The following is a 15,167-nucleotide window of genomic DNA, read 5'->3' on the forward strand; positions in this document are numbered from 1 at the left end:
AGATGATAGGTTAATAAACATTTAATTCAAATGGGAAAATTTTTTCGTACCATTTGATGCTAAGCAGTAACAAAGGTGGCCATTTATGATTCTTCTGACCCTTAAATGAATAGGTTTGTACCCATGGTTTCCTGACACCTCTGTAGCAAGGTCAAATATCTAAAGTTTATAAAATTTTGGGTTCTTACAAGGAAAAAAAGTAGGAACTAGACCCTTCTATTTTTACAAATACTGTGGATCTGTTACTTTCTTCTTTAAATCCTGGTTTGCAGATATATGTTTCTGGAGATATCAATCATTGTTTGTATATAAGGAATATCATCCAATGTTTTACTTTATTTTTTATTTCAATTTTTATTATAAATACATGAACATATTTAAAATATTTATCACAGACAGGAAGATTGTAAACACAGTTACTCATATAGCCTTCAAAACTTTGTTTCAAATATTCCATGATCATGAGAACTAAAATATATATCTGTAGGGACTTGCAGGCAGCTTATAGAAAATCACAGAAAGAAGACTGGGAGATCCTGTTTTAGTCTAACTGTAAATGTAAATGTGTAAAAGGCATCTCAAAAAGTTTTCACTGAAAAAGGTGCAAAATAATTTATGAAATATGTCCAGCACTGTAAGACTGTAAGGTCAGTTAATACTAATTGTTCTCTCATTACATAAAAAAGTTTTAAACCAAGCAAGCCTTCACTTATACTTGTATAACACATCAGCCTACACTCTCAATGGCAGGCTGCATGGGGGGTAGTCTTTGTGAGGAAGATGGACGAGAGCCCATCTCAATGTCTGTGATTTCCATTCGAAGTCTTTTAATTTCTAACTTCTGCATGTCAATAATTTTGTTCTTTTCCTCCATTTCGGACTGCATCAGTGCACTGGGTCCTTTGGAGGTGAAGGCGGCCACTGCTGCTGTATCGTTCTTGTTCTTCTTGCTGTGCATTCCCAGGGCTGCCTCCAGATCATGGATCTGAGTTCTAGCAATCTTCAGTTCTCTCCTCAAGTCATTGATTTCTTTAATTAATGATACATTTTCCTGCAAGAAGAAAAACACTCCATATCAAATATATGCCCAAGCATTTATAAATCATTATCTACAATTAAGTTTTGATTAAGTATTTCCTTTTGTCCTTGGTATAGCAATATCTTCAAGGTATACAAACCTGCATGATGCGAACATTATCGGCTCTATGGATTTCGGAATCTTTGGCCAGCTTCTTACGTAGGGAAGCCACAGATCTCTCCAGATGTTCTCTCTGACGACTGTACTCCTTCTGAATATCTGCATCAACACTGGCTGACTCAGTCTGCAGAAGGCAATTATATATTGTAAAAGTCAAAAATCCATTCACATCAAACCATATAAATTTCAACTACATGTATATCAGTGCACTAGCATGTATCAAAGCATTACAGCACTTACGATATCATCTCTAACATGTTTGGCATATAAGGCTTTGATGGTCTCCTTCAGCATCTTGGGATCCTGAATGTAGCCCACACAGTTATGAAGATCTGTTTTGAACTGCTTTAGTTTGGCTTTAATGTCATGCACCTGAAAAAATACAATTAGAGTATGAATTCTGTGAACATTAGCTAAAAATATATTAACCCAAGATGTAATTTCTAACTCAATTCTGTATCAATACCTTTTCTCTCTCGAGGTGCATCTCTTTGTCTGTGGCCTTTAATTTCTGGGTCAGTTCCTTGATGCTGAGCTCTAGCTGTGTGTTCTGTTTATGGAATCTCTCCAATTCACTCTCCATCTACAACACATAACAGATACAGTCAGCAAATGACAATGTTTAAATAAAACTGCAGCCAAGTTGTGTGGGTGTAGAGCTCTCTTTTACCTCTTGAATCTGATCTTTCATCTGTTTGATATCATTCTCCCTAGGCTCAATCTGTTTCTTTAACTCCTTGATCTTGTAATCCAACACAAACTTGAATTTCTCCAATTCCTGATTCTTCTTTTTCAAGTCATAAATTCTCTTTTCCTTGAAAATATGAAATCAATTTATTTTACTGCTGCCAACAACATCAATTTACACTTGAATATGATTAATTATTTTGCATTAACTGATGTATACGAAATAAGGTCTTACTTTGTCTTGGATGGTGTCATCTCTCTCCACAATTTCTTTACGAAGACCCTGAATATCTTTCTTCATTTTCTCCTTCTCACCATTCAGTTTAGAAACCTCTGATTTGAATCTGTTGATTTCCTCCTTGTGATCATCGATTTCACGTTGTTGGCTGATGAACTACAAAAATGAGAAAGTTTTCATGAAAGAATTTCCAAGACATAGCTTTCTTGTTTCTTGTTCATACTCAATCTCATGAAGAGAATTTTTCAGTCCAGAAATCCTTCTTTACCTTCTTCTTCATAATGCCAGTCTCTCCTTTGAGTTTGATGTTCTCCTCACGTTCCCTGCGGAGCTGAATCTCATAGTTATTTTTGATATCCAGAATCTCCCTATCAGAATCCTCTTCAATCTGTTTCTTGGTCTCTTCATACTCTTTGTTTTGTTCTCTGGATTCATCATTAGCCTATAATAAAACAAATAGTAAATTTCATGTGCTCTTTGAAATTATTAGAGGCATATTCTAAAATATTGTTTTGCACATTATAGAATCCTTATTCTGAGTATTTCTGGGTTGTACCCTCCCCCCACCTGTTCTAGTTTGGCTGTCATCTCCTGTAGCTTGGTCTCGTAATACTCTGTCTGCCTCTCCATGTCTCTCTGCTTACTCTCCTCTTTCTCTATCAGCTGACGTTCGTACTCCTCCTGCATCTTCATCATCTTACTCTGCATCTCCTGAAACTTCTCGTACTCCAACATCAGCTTCTGGTTATTAGCAGACTCTGTCAACAAAGGCCAAAAACAGCCATTTAGAGGTCCAAAACAAATTTGAAAAATGGTACCAGATTTGGGATTGTTACTCAGTTATGTGGTAGTACAAGGTATAAACATTCCATGAAAGAGGTATTTTAGAACTTACCCATATCCTGTGTTTCTTTGGCATGCTTCTCCATGATTTCTTGCATTTCCTCTTCATGTTTCATCTCCTCTTTATCTTTTTCTGTTTTCAGCACCTGGTAGAGAGATGAAAATCCTTCAATGATTTTTAAGTTACCTTGATTCAAGGAAGATTTATAGCATAAGGGGATATACACAAATGAATGCAAACCTTCTAACATATGATTACTAATGATTTGCAAATTTAAAAATAAAGATTTGAAGGTTGACAACTTTGCAAAGATGTGATAGGAAGTAAACTGACCTGATTTTTGGTTTTGAGAGCCTCCATTTCCTGTATGAACTTCTCCGTCAGTTCTTTGATCTTGTCATTATAACTCATGTCCTTCAGCCTCAGCTGATACTCATTCTCGGACTTCAATTCTTCAACACGAGTTTTCAAATCAGCCATCATTGTGTTCTACAAAATACACAGTATATCAATAAAGTACCAGGTAAATTGTATTTAGCAAGAGTAATAAGATTAAGGGTCTTGTTCATCGATATTGATAAAACTGCAAAAACTCTTAAATTAATCATTTTTATAGCCTAACAATAGTTTAATTTGAGTATAATATTTGGAGTAAGTTGTGTATATAAAGCATGTTTAAATATAAATTTTTCTCTCACCTTTTCCTCTAGATCACTCTTTGTGATCAGAATTTCCTCAGCCCATCCAAAATCCTTGTCTCTCTTCAACCCTCGGCCATCTTTATCCTGGATCTTCCACAGAATGATAGAGGCATCCTCTGCCACAGTGATCAGGTATTGGTCATCATAAGAAATTTTCATCTGCAGAAATATATAAGTTATACTTAATATATTCTTTCTAATAGCAGTACCATTACTGAAAACCGGGATAGCTGAAGCATTTTAAGGGAAATAACTCTTTACAAAACCTCAACAAATTTTCTGTACAAAATGTATTTCTTTCCTGAACCTACAGATAAAGTAAACATGTACAGATTATAACAAACCTTGGTGATGGCAGCACCATGACCCTGGTGTTCTGTCCATTCTCCTGGAACATTGAGAGGAAACTTCATAGACCACAGCGTTCCCTTGGTTGTTCCACAGAATAACATACGACCAGAATGAGACATAGCAATACTGCTTAATATTGTCTCCTGAGTTTCAACTTGCCTTAGGATCTGCAAAATATTTAGAAATTTATATTATACTATTTTCATTTTAAAGAGATTAAAATTGAAGGAAATCATCATTTATCTCCCACTAATTAAACTAAATTTACATTAGCTTCTGCCAATGTTATTTCTTTGAGCGTCTTGTCTGATCCAACAGCAAATGTGTTCTTTCCATCTGGTGAGGTAGCTACACCATAGTAACTGCAGGACTTGAGCACACAGTCACCAGTGCGTTTTCCTGTATACGGATCCCATTCATACACTGCACCATCCATACCACAGGACACAATTTTGCTATCATCAGGGAACCAGGTGATGGCCTTGACTCTTCCACTATGACCTTTCAAATTGGACACACTTTCAAATGTAGTGGTTGAGAAGATCTGAATAATATTGCTTGTGACAGCTGCAAAAAGATGTCCTCCATTGCTAAATGCACACTGTTCGAAAAATAAAACATTGAGATTTTAATTCCATTTTAATGAGAATTTAAGAAAAAATATCTACAAACAAATTGAATTCCACAACAAGTACAATCCATGTATTATATTTACCTCTTTGCATGTGCGCATTGGGAATTCTTTAAATGTTCTAATGTCATCTATTAATAAGTTCATCAACCTAAGCTTGTCACTGAATCCAACCAGGATGTAAAGGCCAGATGGATGAAGAGCAATACTCAAGGCCTCCTCTGGAAATTCTCTGTATAACTCCAGATTACTATAAAAAAATCAATAAGATGCAATGTAAATATGACATAATGATTGAAGCCATTCTAATTTTTTTAAACCAATGATACTGAATGGCTTTCAATGTATAAATTTCAACATTCTATGTCACCCAATTTTTCTTCATTGTTTATATCCTACCAGGTTTCGTAGTTCCAGATTCTGACAGATTTGTCAGATGAACAAGTGGCAATTAGAGGTTTTCTGATGCAGACATCCAAACCCAAGACCTGTCCATTGTGGAATGACTGGGCCAAAGTCTCAAAGTAAATCTGATCTCCATCACTCTGTGAAAAAGCATCAAGTACAGTTGATCATCCTGATTTGTTTACATCATTTTTGAACAGGGAATTCAATTAAATTACAATTATAAAAAAGAAAAAGAAAAATCAAATACCTTTTACATGAAAATGATCATAGAAATTTATGGCCCAAACACTGCCTTTGCTACAGACTTTTAATTTCAGAAACATCCATTGTACTCTGTGCTGTTTTTGTAAAACTTAAGTTTTGTACTTACTCTTCCAAGATCTGCACTTGGTAGGGTGATGTAGTAGAGCTGACTCTGGTTGGTGCTGGCCACCAATGTTTCCTCTGAGGGGCTGACTGTCAGACAAGTGATGACCTGTCTCTGAGCACTGGCTGGGTCAGCACTATTACTGTCTGGTGGAATCTGAGGAGAACAACAATTCTTTTATTCAATATCTCTTCAAATTTATACTGATTTTGACTGTTTAAGGAATCTCAATAAGATATTATAAAGACCTGCAAGGCATTATACTCTGGTGCTTAAGTTATCAAAAATATCTGTCAAGATTTTATGTACTGTGAAAATTTACATATTGAATTACTTATGCTAGTTATAAATCAGAGGAGAACAAACTCTCCATGGAAAGTACCTCACCAGTTTAGGTTTTTTTTTTCATTATAAATATACTGATGGCAATGCAGAAATAGCTCACTAATAGAAATGTGTATCAACTTTAAGTAAGAAGCAAGAAAGTTTTCTATTTTTCCAGTATTTTGTGAAAATTTGTAGAATCTTTTTCTTTCTCTTTTAAATTAAGTAAATAATACCTTGATTTCTCTTGTTTTCTTGAAGTATTCTTTATCGTCAGTTTTCTCATACAGATGCACTGTGCCAGGTCCACATGCACAAGCAAATCCCTTTGAGTAAGCAACAATGGCAGTGACTTGTGGGATTATGGTAGCCAAAGAATCATTTTCTTCATCACCTGTCTTCCTACAAACACACATTAATAACATTGCTAAAAATGATTTGATTGTACATTTTTATAAAGCATGTGTCAAGTTAAATTTCAGATTGAAAAATCCCATGTATTTCATGTTGTGAAAAATAGCATGATAAATACACTAACTTTTCATCTTTATGCTGTACAGGGGTAAATTCATTTTTAGCTTCACCCTGCTCAAACAAGAATAGGTGACCTGTATCAGTTCCAACCACAACCCTCTCATCAGATACCCAAGCATGACACAGATAATTGTGTGCTTCCATCTTCTGGAAGTTCAGGAATGGTTTCAGAGCTCCCTCATGGTATCTAAAGTGTTTGAAAATTCCATTTCCAACAACACAGAGCTGTGTGTTATCTTGAGGATTGAAGCTTACCTGCAAAGATAACACAGAAAAACTGATACTTACAACGATATCTGAAATATGAATTTCTAAGAAATATCAACCAGACAATGTTAACTTTAAAATAGAAATACTTGTAGTTAACTTACTTGATAGACTGGAGCATTAGTGTTGGGATTTGATGTCTTCTGTACAGCCATAACTTTACTTTTCTCCCATGTCCAATACAGTAATGTGTAGTCAGGTTTTCCTCCCTGTGCCACCAGATATTTGGAGTCTGGTGAAAAAGCCAGACTGACATACTCATTTGATTTGACAAACTCAGCTGAGCTTAATACTTTTCTTTTACGAAGACTATGCAAATCATATATGGTTATTACAGGTTTCTCCCCTTTTTCTGCAATGGCAACATATCTGCGATTTGGACTGACAGTCAATGCTGTCATTCCTTCACTTCCTGGTGTTCCAGCAATAAATTTCTGTGATTTCTGATCAATATTGTATAGGATACAATTAGCTCCAGCAGGATAAACAATGGTTTGTTCATCATGGTAGCAAATGTTGCCAGTGACACCTTGCTTCAGGCCAAATATGTGCCTGGCCATTGCCACGGCAATCGACATCTTGATTGTTTTTTTTTGCTAAGCTCTCTGTAAAACTAAGATTAAAAGAATGTTCTTAACAAAATGCATAAATATAGCATCTTATGTGATAACAGTTAAGTCACAATTTGATGTTTATCTTCTTTGCAGTTAAGAAAAGAAAGTGCACAGAAACACAACAGAAAGTGCACCAATCAAATGTTTTTAAAGTTGATGGAATTCTCGTGATAAATATCTTTAAAAAATGCACTGAGTGTCAGTTTGTCACAGCATGTGAGGTCTAAATGAAAGTAATTTAACTGAACGGTAAATACAGTACCATTGAAATGAATATACATTACCAATATTTTGGATAAGATTCATGCGCTTACAACTGATCAGTAGTAATTAGCAAAATGGAAAAACTGTGCTAAGAAAATATACTTACTTGGATCTCTGTGTATGTATGTCAACCTATTGTAATTGTGGTTGCTGTTGGAAACGCTCCGCACAAATTATGACTTCCGGTAATACGGACTTTAATAATGATAATTAAAAAAAAAATAAATAAATTCTTGGACTATGCATTTATATGAACATTATTTGTACAATCTCTTATAGAATATTTGGAGTGTATATTTGTTTATAATTTTGTATTTCGACTTCGATTTACAAAGACCAGGGTAATTTAAGATCATTGTATCACTTTTCCGGAACAAATATTATATCATTACATATTTGATAAATCCAAAACAAATTCACCAATACACAATTTCATATTTTATGCTTTATCTATTATACTTGAATTTATATTATATTATGGCTGACTTTCAAGCTGGTATGAAATAATTTTATTTTTATTAATACTGACATAAAAATCCGTCCTTGGTTCAAACTTTAAGTTTTAAAAGAAAATGGCAGCCTCCATTCTGCAGTGTTGTCTCTCGAGAGCATCTACTGTTTGTGGTAAAAGAAATGGATTCATTCAACTTTCTTGTAGTTTTGCAAGCAATTACACGGTTGATAATGACGACAATCTAGATGATAGTGTCGAAGAAACCTTTAAAGACATTCGGGATGTCAGTCGTTTACCAGAGAGGTTGAAGGTTAAACTGAAAAAGAATACACTTAATGCCATACCGGCACCTGAGTATGTCCCGTCATACATGACTGGAAAACCAAAAGACATTCGACGATTTCAAAGGAAAACTTTTGCAAAATATGGACATAGATACAAAATAAATCCTGCAAGTTTATGGCCAACAGAGGAGGATTTGGCAAAAGAAAAACTGAGAGATAGTTATTTTGACCCCCCATTAGAAGAAAGTTTGGTAAAAATTAGAGTATCCAAGGAAGAAGAGGAAGAGACTAGGCGCCAGAGGTAAATAATTCTATTTGTTACTTTAATCATAAGGGTTCAGGAGAAATTTTCACTTTACATAAAAAAAACCCAACTCAATCAGGGGTAATACTAAACAGAGTACGCTAGAGTATGATAGAGTACTTTAGAGTACGCTAGAAAAAATATGTAGTTTAATGCAATTAAATTGTTTATTTATGTAAATATAACTCGATTAAACATTATTATAAACCATTATTGCAATATTTATTTCAAAATATTTGTTTTCAGCGCTATTTTGACAAGAAAATAACTTTCATGTTTCAATGCATTAAACTGTTAAAGATTATTTACACTCTGATCTCGATTAATATTTTGTTTCAGACTTACTAACTTCATCTAAATTTTATCAAAAATTAAATTTATTGCCCTATATAAATATTTTTTACATTAACAATGAAACATTTCAACATGTTCAAGTTAAATTAGATCGGGATAAAACGATAAACCGTCACCTGAAATCAGAATTTGAAATAACTCCTAAAATAAGGAAAACATACAAATCTAATTTAAATTATATATTCATTATGTTTAACTAAAGTAGAAAAACACAAAAAGTAGTTAAATTGCATTAAATTATTAAATTTTACTAGGGTACTCTAAAGTACTCTATCGTACTAGAGTACTCTGTTTAGTAGGACCGACTCAATCAGTGTTAGTTAGAATATCTTACTGTGTCTCAGAACATTCCCTCACTACCGTTAGAATGCTTTCCATATACCAGCAATGCAGCAGAAAATTGCAGAATTGCTTCAAAACAATTTTGGAGAAAATAAATGAAATTTATGATGGCATAATTCTGCCACCACTTGTCAGATGTTTATGTTGACTTGTCAGATGTTTATGTTGGCTTGTCAGATATTTATGTCAACTTATCAGATAATTATGTTGACTTGTCAGATAATAATCATCACGACCAGCAACTTAGTATTAAAGCCACTAACTGACATCTACTTGTCATTATTTTATTTGACAAGTTAACATAATTTTGTGACAAGTCAACATCTTTATCTGACAAGTCGACATATCAGATATTATGTCAACTTGTCACAAAATTATGTTGACTTGTCAGATAATATATCAACTTGCAAGATGTTGACTGTTCAGAAAAAATATGTTGTCAGCTGGTGGCATAATCTGGGTATAGACACATTTTCATGATGAATTTATAAACACATGAGTAAGTGACAAGTCAACAAAAAAATCTGACAAGTAGACATAATTGTCTGACAAGACGAAAAAAAAAAGATCTGACAAGTCAACATAATTAATTATCTGGCAGAATTATGCTACCATAGAAATTTCATTGAAAATAACCATCAAATTAAGTATAAAAAACTTTTTTTTGATTGTGGAAATCTTTCACCAATAATATTAATCCATATAATGGAAGTATTCAACACTTTTTCTCAACATTTTTTACCTGCTTCAAATGTCTGGATTGTTCATAGTAAATGCACTGAGTTAGAGTTATTGCCCATGTTTGTTTTGCTACACTGCCAATACACTGAACACATTCTGTCGTTAAACCAGGTCCATAGGACAAAATCTTTTTAACGATTAGAACATTCTATCTAAATCAGTATGATCTATATTTAGTATCTTCCGATTGACAAGACTAAAGTATTTAAGTAAGGCATGCAGTTTCTTTATCAACTAGATTCAATGATACAGCTAATGATACAGACATATCCTAGAAGAAATAAAGATTTGGACTCATCATGTCAGATATTAGTTTTGAAGTTGTTAGTTATAAAAGTGTAGAAAGGGTAGATACTTTCTATTGGATATAGGGCATCTGGTCTTCAAGGGGTGCTCAGTGAAGAAACAATTGAGCCAGCTAGACCAGTGCCATAGGGGGTTATCCCTAAATTTTCTCAAATCTAAATTAAGAGCCCTAAACTAAAGAGTCAGACTATTCCTTAATCAACAAAAAAGGGCCTAAAAAGTAAATAAAATGTTACTGAACATACCAACAAACAATAGATTTGCAATAAAATAAATATTTTTCATGTTTTACAGAATAAGACTGAATAAGTTATAAATCAGTTAATTATACAATGTTGAATAAGGTAATATACAAGTAATTTTTAAAGAAGTAAGATATTTTCATGTAAGCTTTATATGCACTGATACATAACTTGGAGACTTTATCAACTAGTTTTAAGGAAACGACTGTAAAAGCAGAAATATATGTTGGGGATTAAATTTTGTTGTTAACAATTATCAACAAAATAAAATCCCGCACGAAATTGCAATATGACTATATATTGAATAGAGTTACTTTCAAAACAATGAAATTTAATGCCAACGAAACCTTTTTAGATTACAAATCAACAAAATTTTATCCCAACAATTTGTGCTTCCATAGTTTTCAAGATATTTTCATAAACTTCATAAACTTTATACACATACAAATTTTCATTTCATGCTGCATTACTAATGAACCCAGGGTGGGTAATACATGTCCTATGCACATATTTATAGTTTGGTTTTTTTTTTCAAGTCATACAAAGTTCAGAAATGAATATTGAGGACTGTAAGTCTCCTCTGAACTGGATTCCACAAACAAGGCCATGATCTCTGACTTTCAATATAATGAGCTTTTTCCTCTCTTCATCTAACATGGATATCAGAATGTAAATCATATACCAGTACTGTGTCCATAATATTGTCAAACATCTAATAGTATGACAAAAGAGAAGAATTGACGGCATTAATCAGGAATTTGTTTGATTGCCTATCTAGAGTTTATTCTATATACCCAAATTCAAATCCTTATATCATTCAACTCTTTCCCTCCACATAATATTTGGTGTTGTAACCTTTTATGAAGCTATAGTCATAAAGTCCTGTCAGATGCCTAATCTTCAAAATATGTGAAGAGGAGAAAGGAACAAGATAGTCACAGGCTTATTCAAATCATCTTTGTAGGGTTCAGAGGTCATGGTACTAATCTTAGTCTGGTACATTTTCCTGCTTGAACTTCCTGTTTTTAACATGTGATTTATACTTTGTCTCACACCATAAATCAATAAGCTGATTATTTTGGCCACCTAATGTTTCTGCAGATTGAATTTACATGATTTAGCACTATGCCTTGTGTTGCTAACACATCCCTGACAAACCCATTAAAGATTTTAAATTTAGATCCAGAAATATTAGATTTTGTCTGATCATATCTCCGTTTACTAAAGCAAGTACAAGAATGAAAGGTCTAATGATACCCTTTTCTTTGTAGTCACAACACTGTCAAACTAATTACTGTCTTTGACAATAAATTTACACTTAAATAAATAACCCATAAATAATAAATCTTTCACCTTGCTGACGTCAATCATGAACATGTGGAGATTCATATACACAATAATAGAATTCATATCAGTTACTGTAAAAAATATCTAGATTAATGTGTTGAATGTTGAAATATGGCATCATGCAATCACATGATTAGCAAATATGATATCTGTAAAAAAAATTATTAAGAGAATAATAACTACCTTTACCATGGATATATAATTGCTTGATCCTTTTGATCCTCAACTGGTACAAAGTCATTACCATGCATTTTTTGTGTATTTCTGAATGGGAACACCCTTTCCCGACCATCATCACCATCACCGACCATTACTGTGATGGTGGCGATTTATAATAAATGACAACCACAAAAATAGAAAGACTTAACTTTAAAAAAAGCTCGTGAGCTTTTCTGATCATCTGTTGACCGGCATCTGTCCGTCCATCCGTCTGTCTAGCTGTCCTTCTGTAAATCTTCTCAAGAACCATTGGGTCAGAAAAGGTGAAATTTAAGTGGAAGATTCCTAAGAGAGTGTACTATTTAATTTGTTCAAATTATGGTCCCTAGGGGTAGGTTAATAGGGGATCAAAGTTTGACATTGGAAAATAATGGAAAACTTAAAAAATTTCTGAAGAAGAATCATTTGGGCCAGAAAAGCTGAGACTTATGTGGATTTGTCGTATTAAAGGTAGATTAGATTATAAATTGTTCAGATTAAGGTCCCTGGGGGATAGGGTGGGGCCACATTAGGGATCATATTGGGAAAAATCTTTAAAACTCTGCTTCTCCAGAACAGCAAAACCATGATGAATCATATTAATGTTGAAGCACCCCTTGGTAGTGTAGATGGTTCATTTTTGTTCAAATTATTGCCTCTGTGTCAAAGGTGGGGTCACAAAAAGCAATCAAAATTTTACACAGGAATACATGTATATTTGAAAAAAATCTGATGCAGAACAGCAGGACCAAAGTGACTTAGGTGAGCATTGTGGCCCATGGGCCCCCTGTTTAATGTAAGATTTTCTTTCAATGCAACATGTATACTGTATATAAGAATATAAATAATATTAAAATTAATAGTACACAGTGTTTTCCCTAAGAACCAGCTACTGGCCAAATTGACCACTTCAACTGATATAAATGCCACTTAGAAATCAAAATTTAAAACATAACGGTTGTAAGGTCCACAGAGATTTTATTCATAAACCTCAACCCCTAGCCTGTTACAATTGATCTCAAACCCTTTACTTTGAAAGAAAGGGAAAACATTGAGTACATGTACCATTATTTAAAATTTATTGCTTTTTCTGTTGTTCAAAGAAGTTTATTTCTGCACAAAAATGAGGCAGACTCTTTCTCAACGTGTATGTTCTTTCTTTGCAGAGAAGAACAAATTGAAAAGAATATGAAGAAAATGAAAGATTGGATAAAGGCTTATGAAGAACGACAAAAGACTGCTATGTTAACTCAACAAAAATCTAAAGAAAGAAAACAGATGCTGGTTGACAAACTGTATGATCACTTTGGCTATAAACTTCATCTGCAAAATCCAAAAGCAGTAGAGTATTTGAAAAATCTTGCAGATCAAGAGAAGAAGGAGAAAAAACTTCAACAAAAGCAATTTAGAAAAGATAAAGCTCAAGCACAACTGAAAGAAATGTTACAAGAGGAAGAATAAAAACAGAATTAATCATTATCTAACATTTGTATTTTATAAAGAAGGCCACGGTGACATAGTTTTTAGTTGACACACTTCGAGGACTCCAGATGCATCAACTGACAAAATAAGATGATTCTAAACCTCTTAGTATCCTAAATATTGAGATACAACTATGAAATTCCAAAAGTAGGTCACTGTGACCTACTTTCTAATTGACACAGTACATTGACCTAAGATGCATCAACTGACAAAGTTTGATGATTCTAAGCCTTTTATTATCTGAAATATTGAGATAAAATTGTGAAATCCCAAAAATAGGTCACAGTGACCTACTTTTTTTTTTTTTTTTGCAAAAAAAACACTTCAAGGACCCAAGATGCATCAACTGACAAAGTTTGATGATTCTAAGCCTTTTATTGTCCAAAATATTTAGATGTAGCCATGAAATATCAAAATTAGGTCACCATGATCTGCAGTACTTTTTGGTTGACACACTCCAAAGACCCATGATGCACCAACTGAGAAAGTTTGATGATTCTAAGCCAACTGTATCTGCAGTATTTAAATACATGTTCTATAAGTAGGACACTGTGACCTATTTTTTGGTTGGTATACTCCTATGCCTTAGGGCGCATCAACTGACAAGGTTGGATAATCCTAGGCTTCACATTGTCCAAAATATGCATATAATACAATTTGAAAATTCAAAATGTATATCACTGTGACTTACTTTTCCATAAATATGTTCCAAGATCAACTTACAAAGTTTGATGATTCTAAACTGCTCAATATTAAAAATAATGAACTAAAATGTCTTGAAAATGATAAGCCATGAAATTCAGAAAGTATGTAATGGTGACCAACTTTTTTGTTGACACGCCCTAAGATGCATAAGCTGACCTGTTTTGACGATTATTATAGGTTTCAAAGTGTCCTAGATATGCATCAAAATCAATTGAAAAATGAATACCTGCAAAATTCAAAAATAGGTCACTACATGTATGACCTAATTTTGAGTCAACATGACACAAGGTCTTAAGATGCATCAACTGACAAGATTTAATAATACTAGTCCTTATAGTATGCAAAATATCAAAGTTTTAACAAAACATCATTTTAGGTCAACTTTAAAGTGACCTTGTGACCATGCCCTTTGCCCCAAGGTGATGCCTTGAAGAATTTTAAATATACAACATATCCTCTGCATAAACTTACTGATAATCTGCCCAGTGGTTCTTGAGAAGATTTTTTAGCTTTGGTTTTTAATTATCTCCCTTTCTTTAAGGGTCACATCCTGCTAAAACTGAATTTTGCCCCCTTTTCAGTTTCAATTCCCAATTGAAAATGTACCGGATCCTGTACCAACCATCTGACTGTACTGTGCATCTTGTCTTTACAGTAAAGCTCTACTAATCCAGATGTTGTGTAATCTGAAATTCTGTTTACTACAATCCAAAATTTTAGTCCCTTTCAGTAAATTTGTTTGTAAAGTTGTCTAATTAGGAATGTTGTCTAATCTGGCCAATTTCTATGGAACTAGTGGTGTCTGGATTAGACAGGTTTTACTGTACAAATATTTCTGCTGATAACATTTTGTTAATTAAAATGTACTGCTCTGATTCTTATACTTACTCAGTTATGATTTATAGATGAGGGATACAATGCTACATTTTTGCTCAACTGGAACCAGCAATTTATATGGATGATAATACTCACAAATCATG

At 33.5% G+C, this 15,167-nt stretch overlaps 2 protein-coding genes across 2 annotated transcripts; one reads left to right on the top strand and one right to left on the bottom strand.

Annotated features, from left to right (window-relative positions):
* Window positions 1-328: 328 nt before the first annotated feature.
* On the bottom strand, window positions 329-7,578 carry LOC133200157 (cilia- and flagella-associated protein 57-like). The gene is made up of 20 exons (XM_061335917.1): window positions 7,531-7,578; window positions 6,655-7,155; window positions 6,288-6,538; window positions 5,986-6,151; window positions 5,429-5,581; window positions 5,050-5,195; window positions 4,735-4,900; window positions 4,288-4,620; window positions 4,013-4,186; window positions 3,666-3,827; window positions 3,301-3,456; window positions 3,019-3,112; window positions 2,691-2,881; window positions 2,392-2,565; window positions 2,121-2,279; window positions 1,869-2,012; window positions 1,665-1,781; window positions 1,439-1,570; window positions 1,179-1,322; window positions 329-1,051 (listed from the first exon to the last, which is right to left on the bottom strand). The coding sequence occupies exons 2-20, from the start codon at window positions 7,126-7,128 to the stop codon at window positions 728-730; spliced, it is 3,660 nt and encodes a 1,219-aa protein (XP_061191901.1). The 5' UTR covers window positions 7,129-7,155; window positions 7,531-7,578; the 3' UTR covers window positions 329-727.
* Window positions 7,579-7,998: 420 nt separating this feature from the next.
* LOC133200238 (large ribosomal subunit protein mL64-like) lies at window positions 7,999-13,479 on the top strand. Its single transcript, XM_061336055.1, has 2 exons — window positions 7,999-8,467; window positions 13,167-13,479. The coding sequence occupies exons 1-2, from the start codon at window positions 8,001-8,003 to the stop codon at window positions 13,459-13,461; spliced, it is 762 nt and encodes a 253-aa protein (XP_061192039.1). The 5' UTR covers window positions 7,999-8,000; the 3' UTR covers window positions 13,462-13,479.
* The last annotated feature ends 1,688 nt before the right edge of the window (window positions 13,480-15,167 follow it).

This window comes from Saccostrea echinata, unplaced genomic scaffold, assembly GCF_033153115.1.
Source record: "Saccostrea echinata isolate AGI-Se365-2 ecotype Australia unplaced genomic scaffold, CSIRO_AGI_Sech_v1 ptg000037l, whole genome shotgun sequence".
NCBI classification, from domain to species: domain Eukaryota; kingdom Metazoa; phylum Mollusca; class Bivalvia; order Ostreida; family Ostreidae; genus Saccostrea; species Saccostrea echinata.

Bases quoted from the DNA above. Each gene is read 5' to 3' on its own strand.
- LOC133200238 (XM_061336055.1), top strand. From the start codon at position 8,001: ATGGCAGCCTCCATTCTGCAGTGTTGTCTCTCGAGAGCATCTACTGTT. The intron at 8,468-13,166 runs GTAAATAATTCT...CTTTCTTTGCAG, and splicing joins GAAGAGACTAGGCGCCAGAG to AGAAGAACAAATTGAAAAGA.
- LOC133200157 (XM_061335917.1), bottom strand. From the start codon at position 7,128: ATGTCGATTGCCGTGGCAATGGCCAGGCACATATTTGGCCTGAAGCAA. The intron at 3,457-3,665 runs GTGAGAGAAAAA...TGTATTTTGTAG, and splicing joins AGAGTGATCTAGAGGAAAAG to AACACAATGATGGCTGATTT. The intron at 3,113-3,300 runs GTCAGTTTACTT...TCTCTCTACCAG, and splicing joins CTCTCAAAACCAAAAATCAG to GTGCTGAAAACAGAAAAAGA.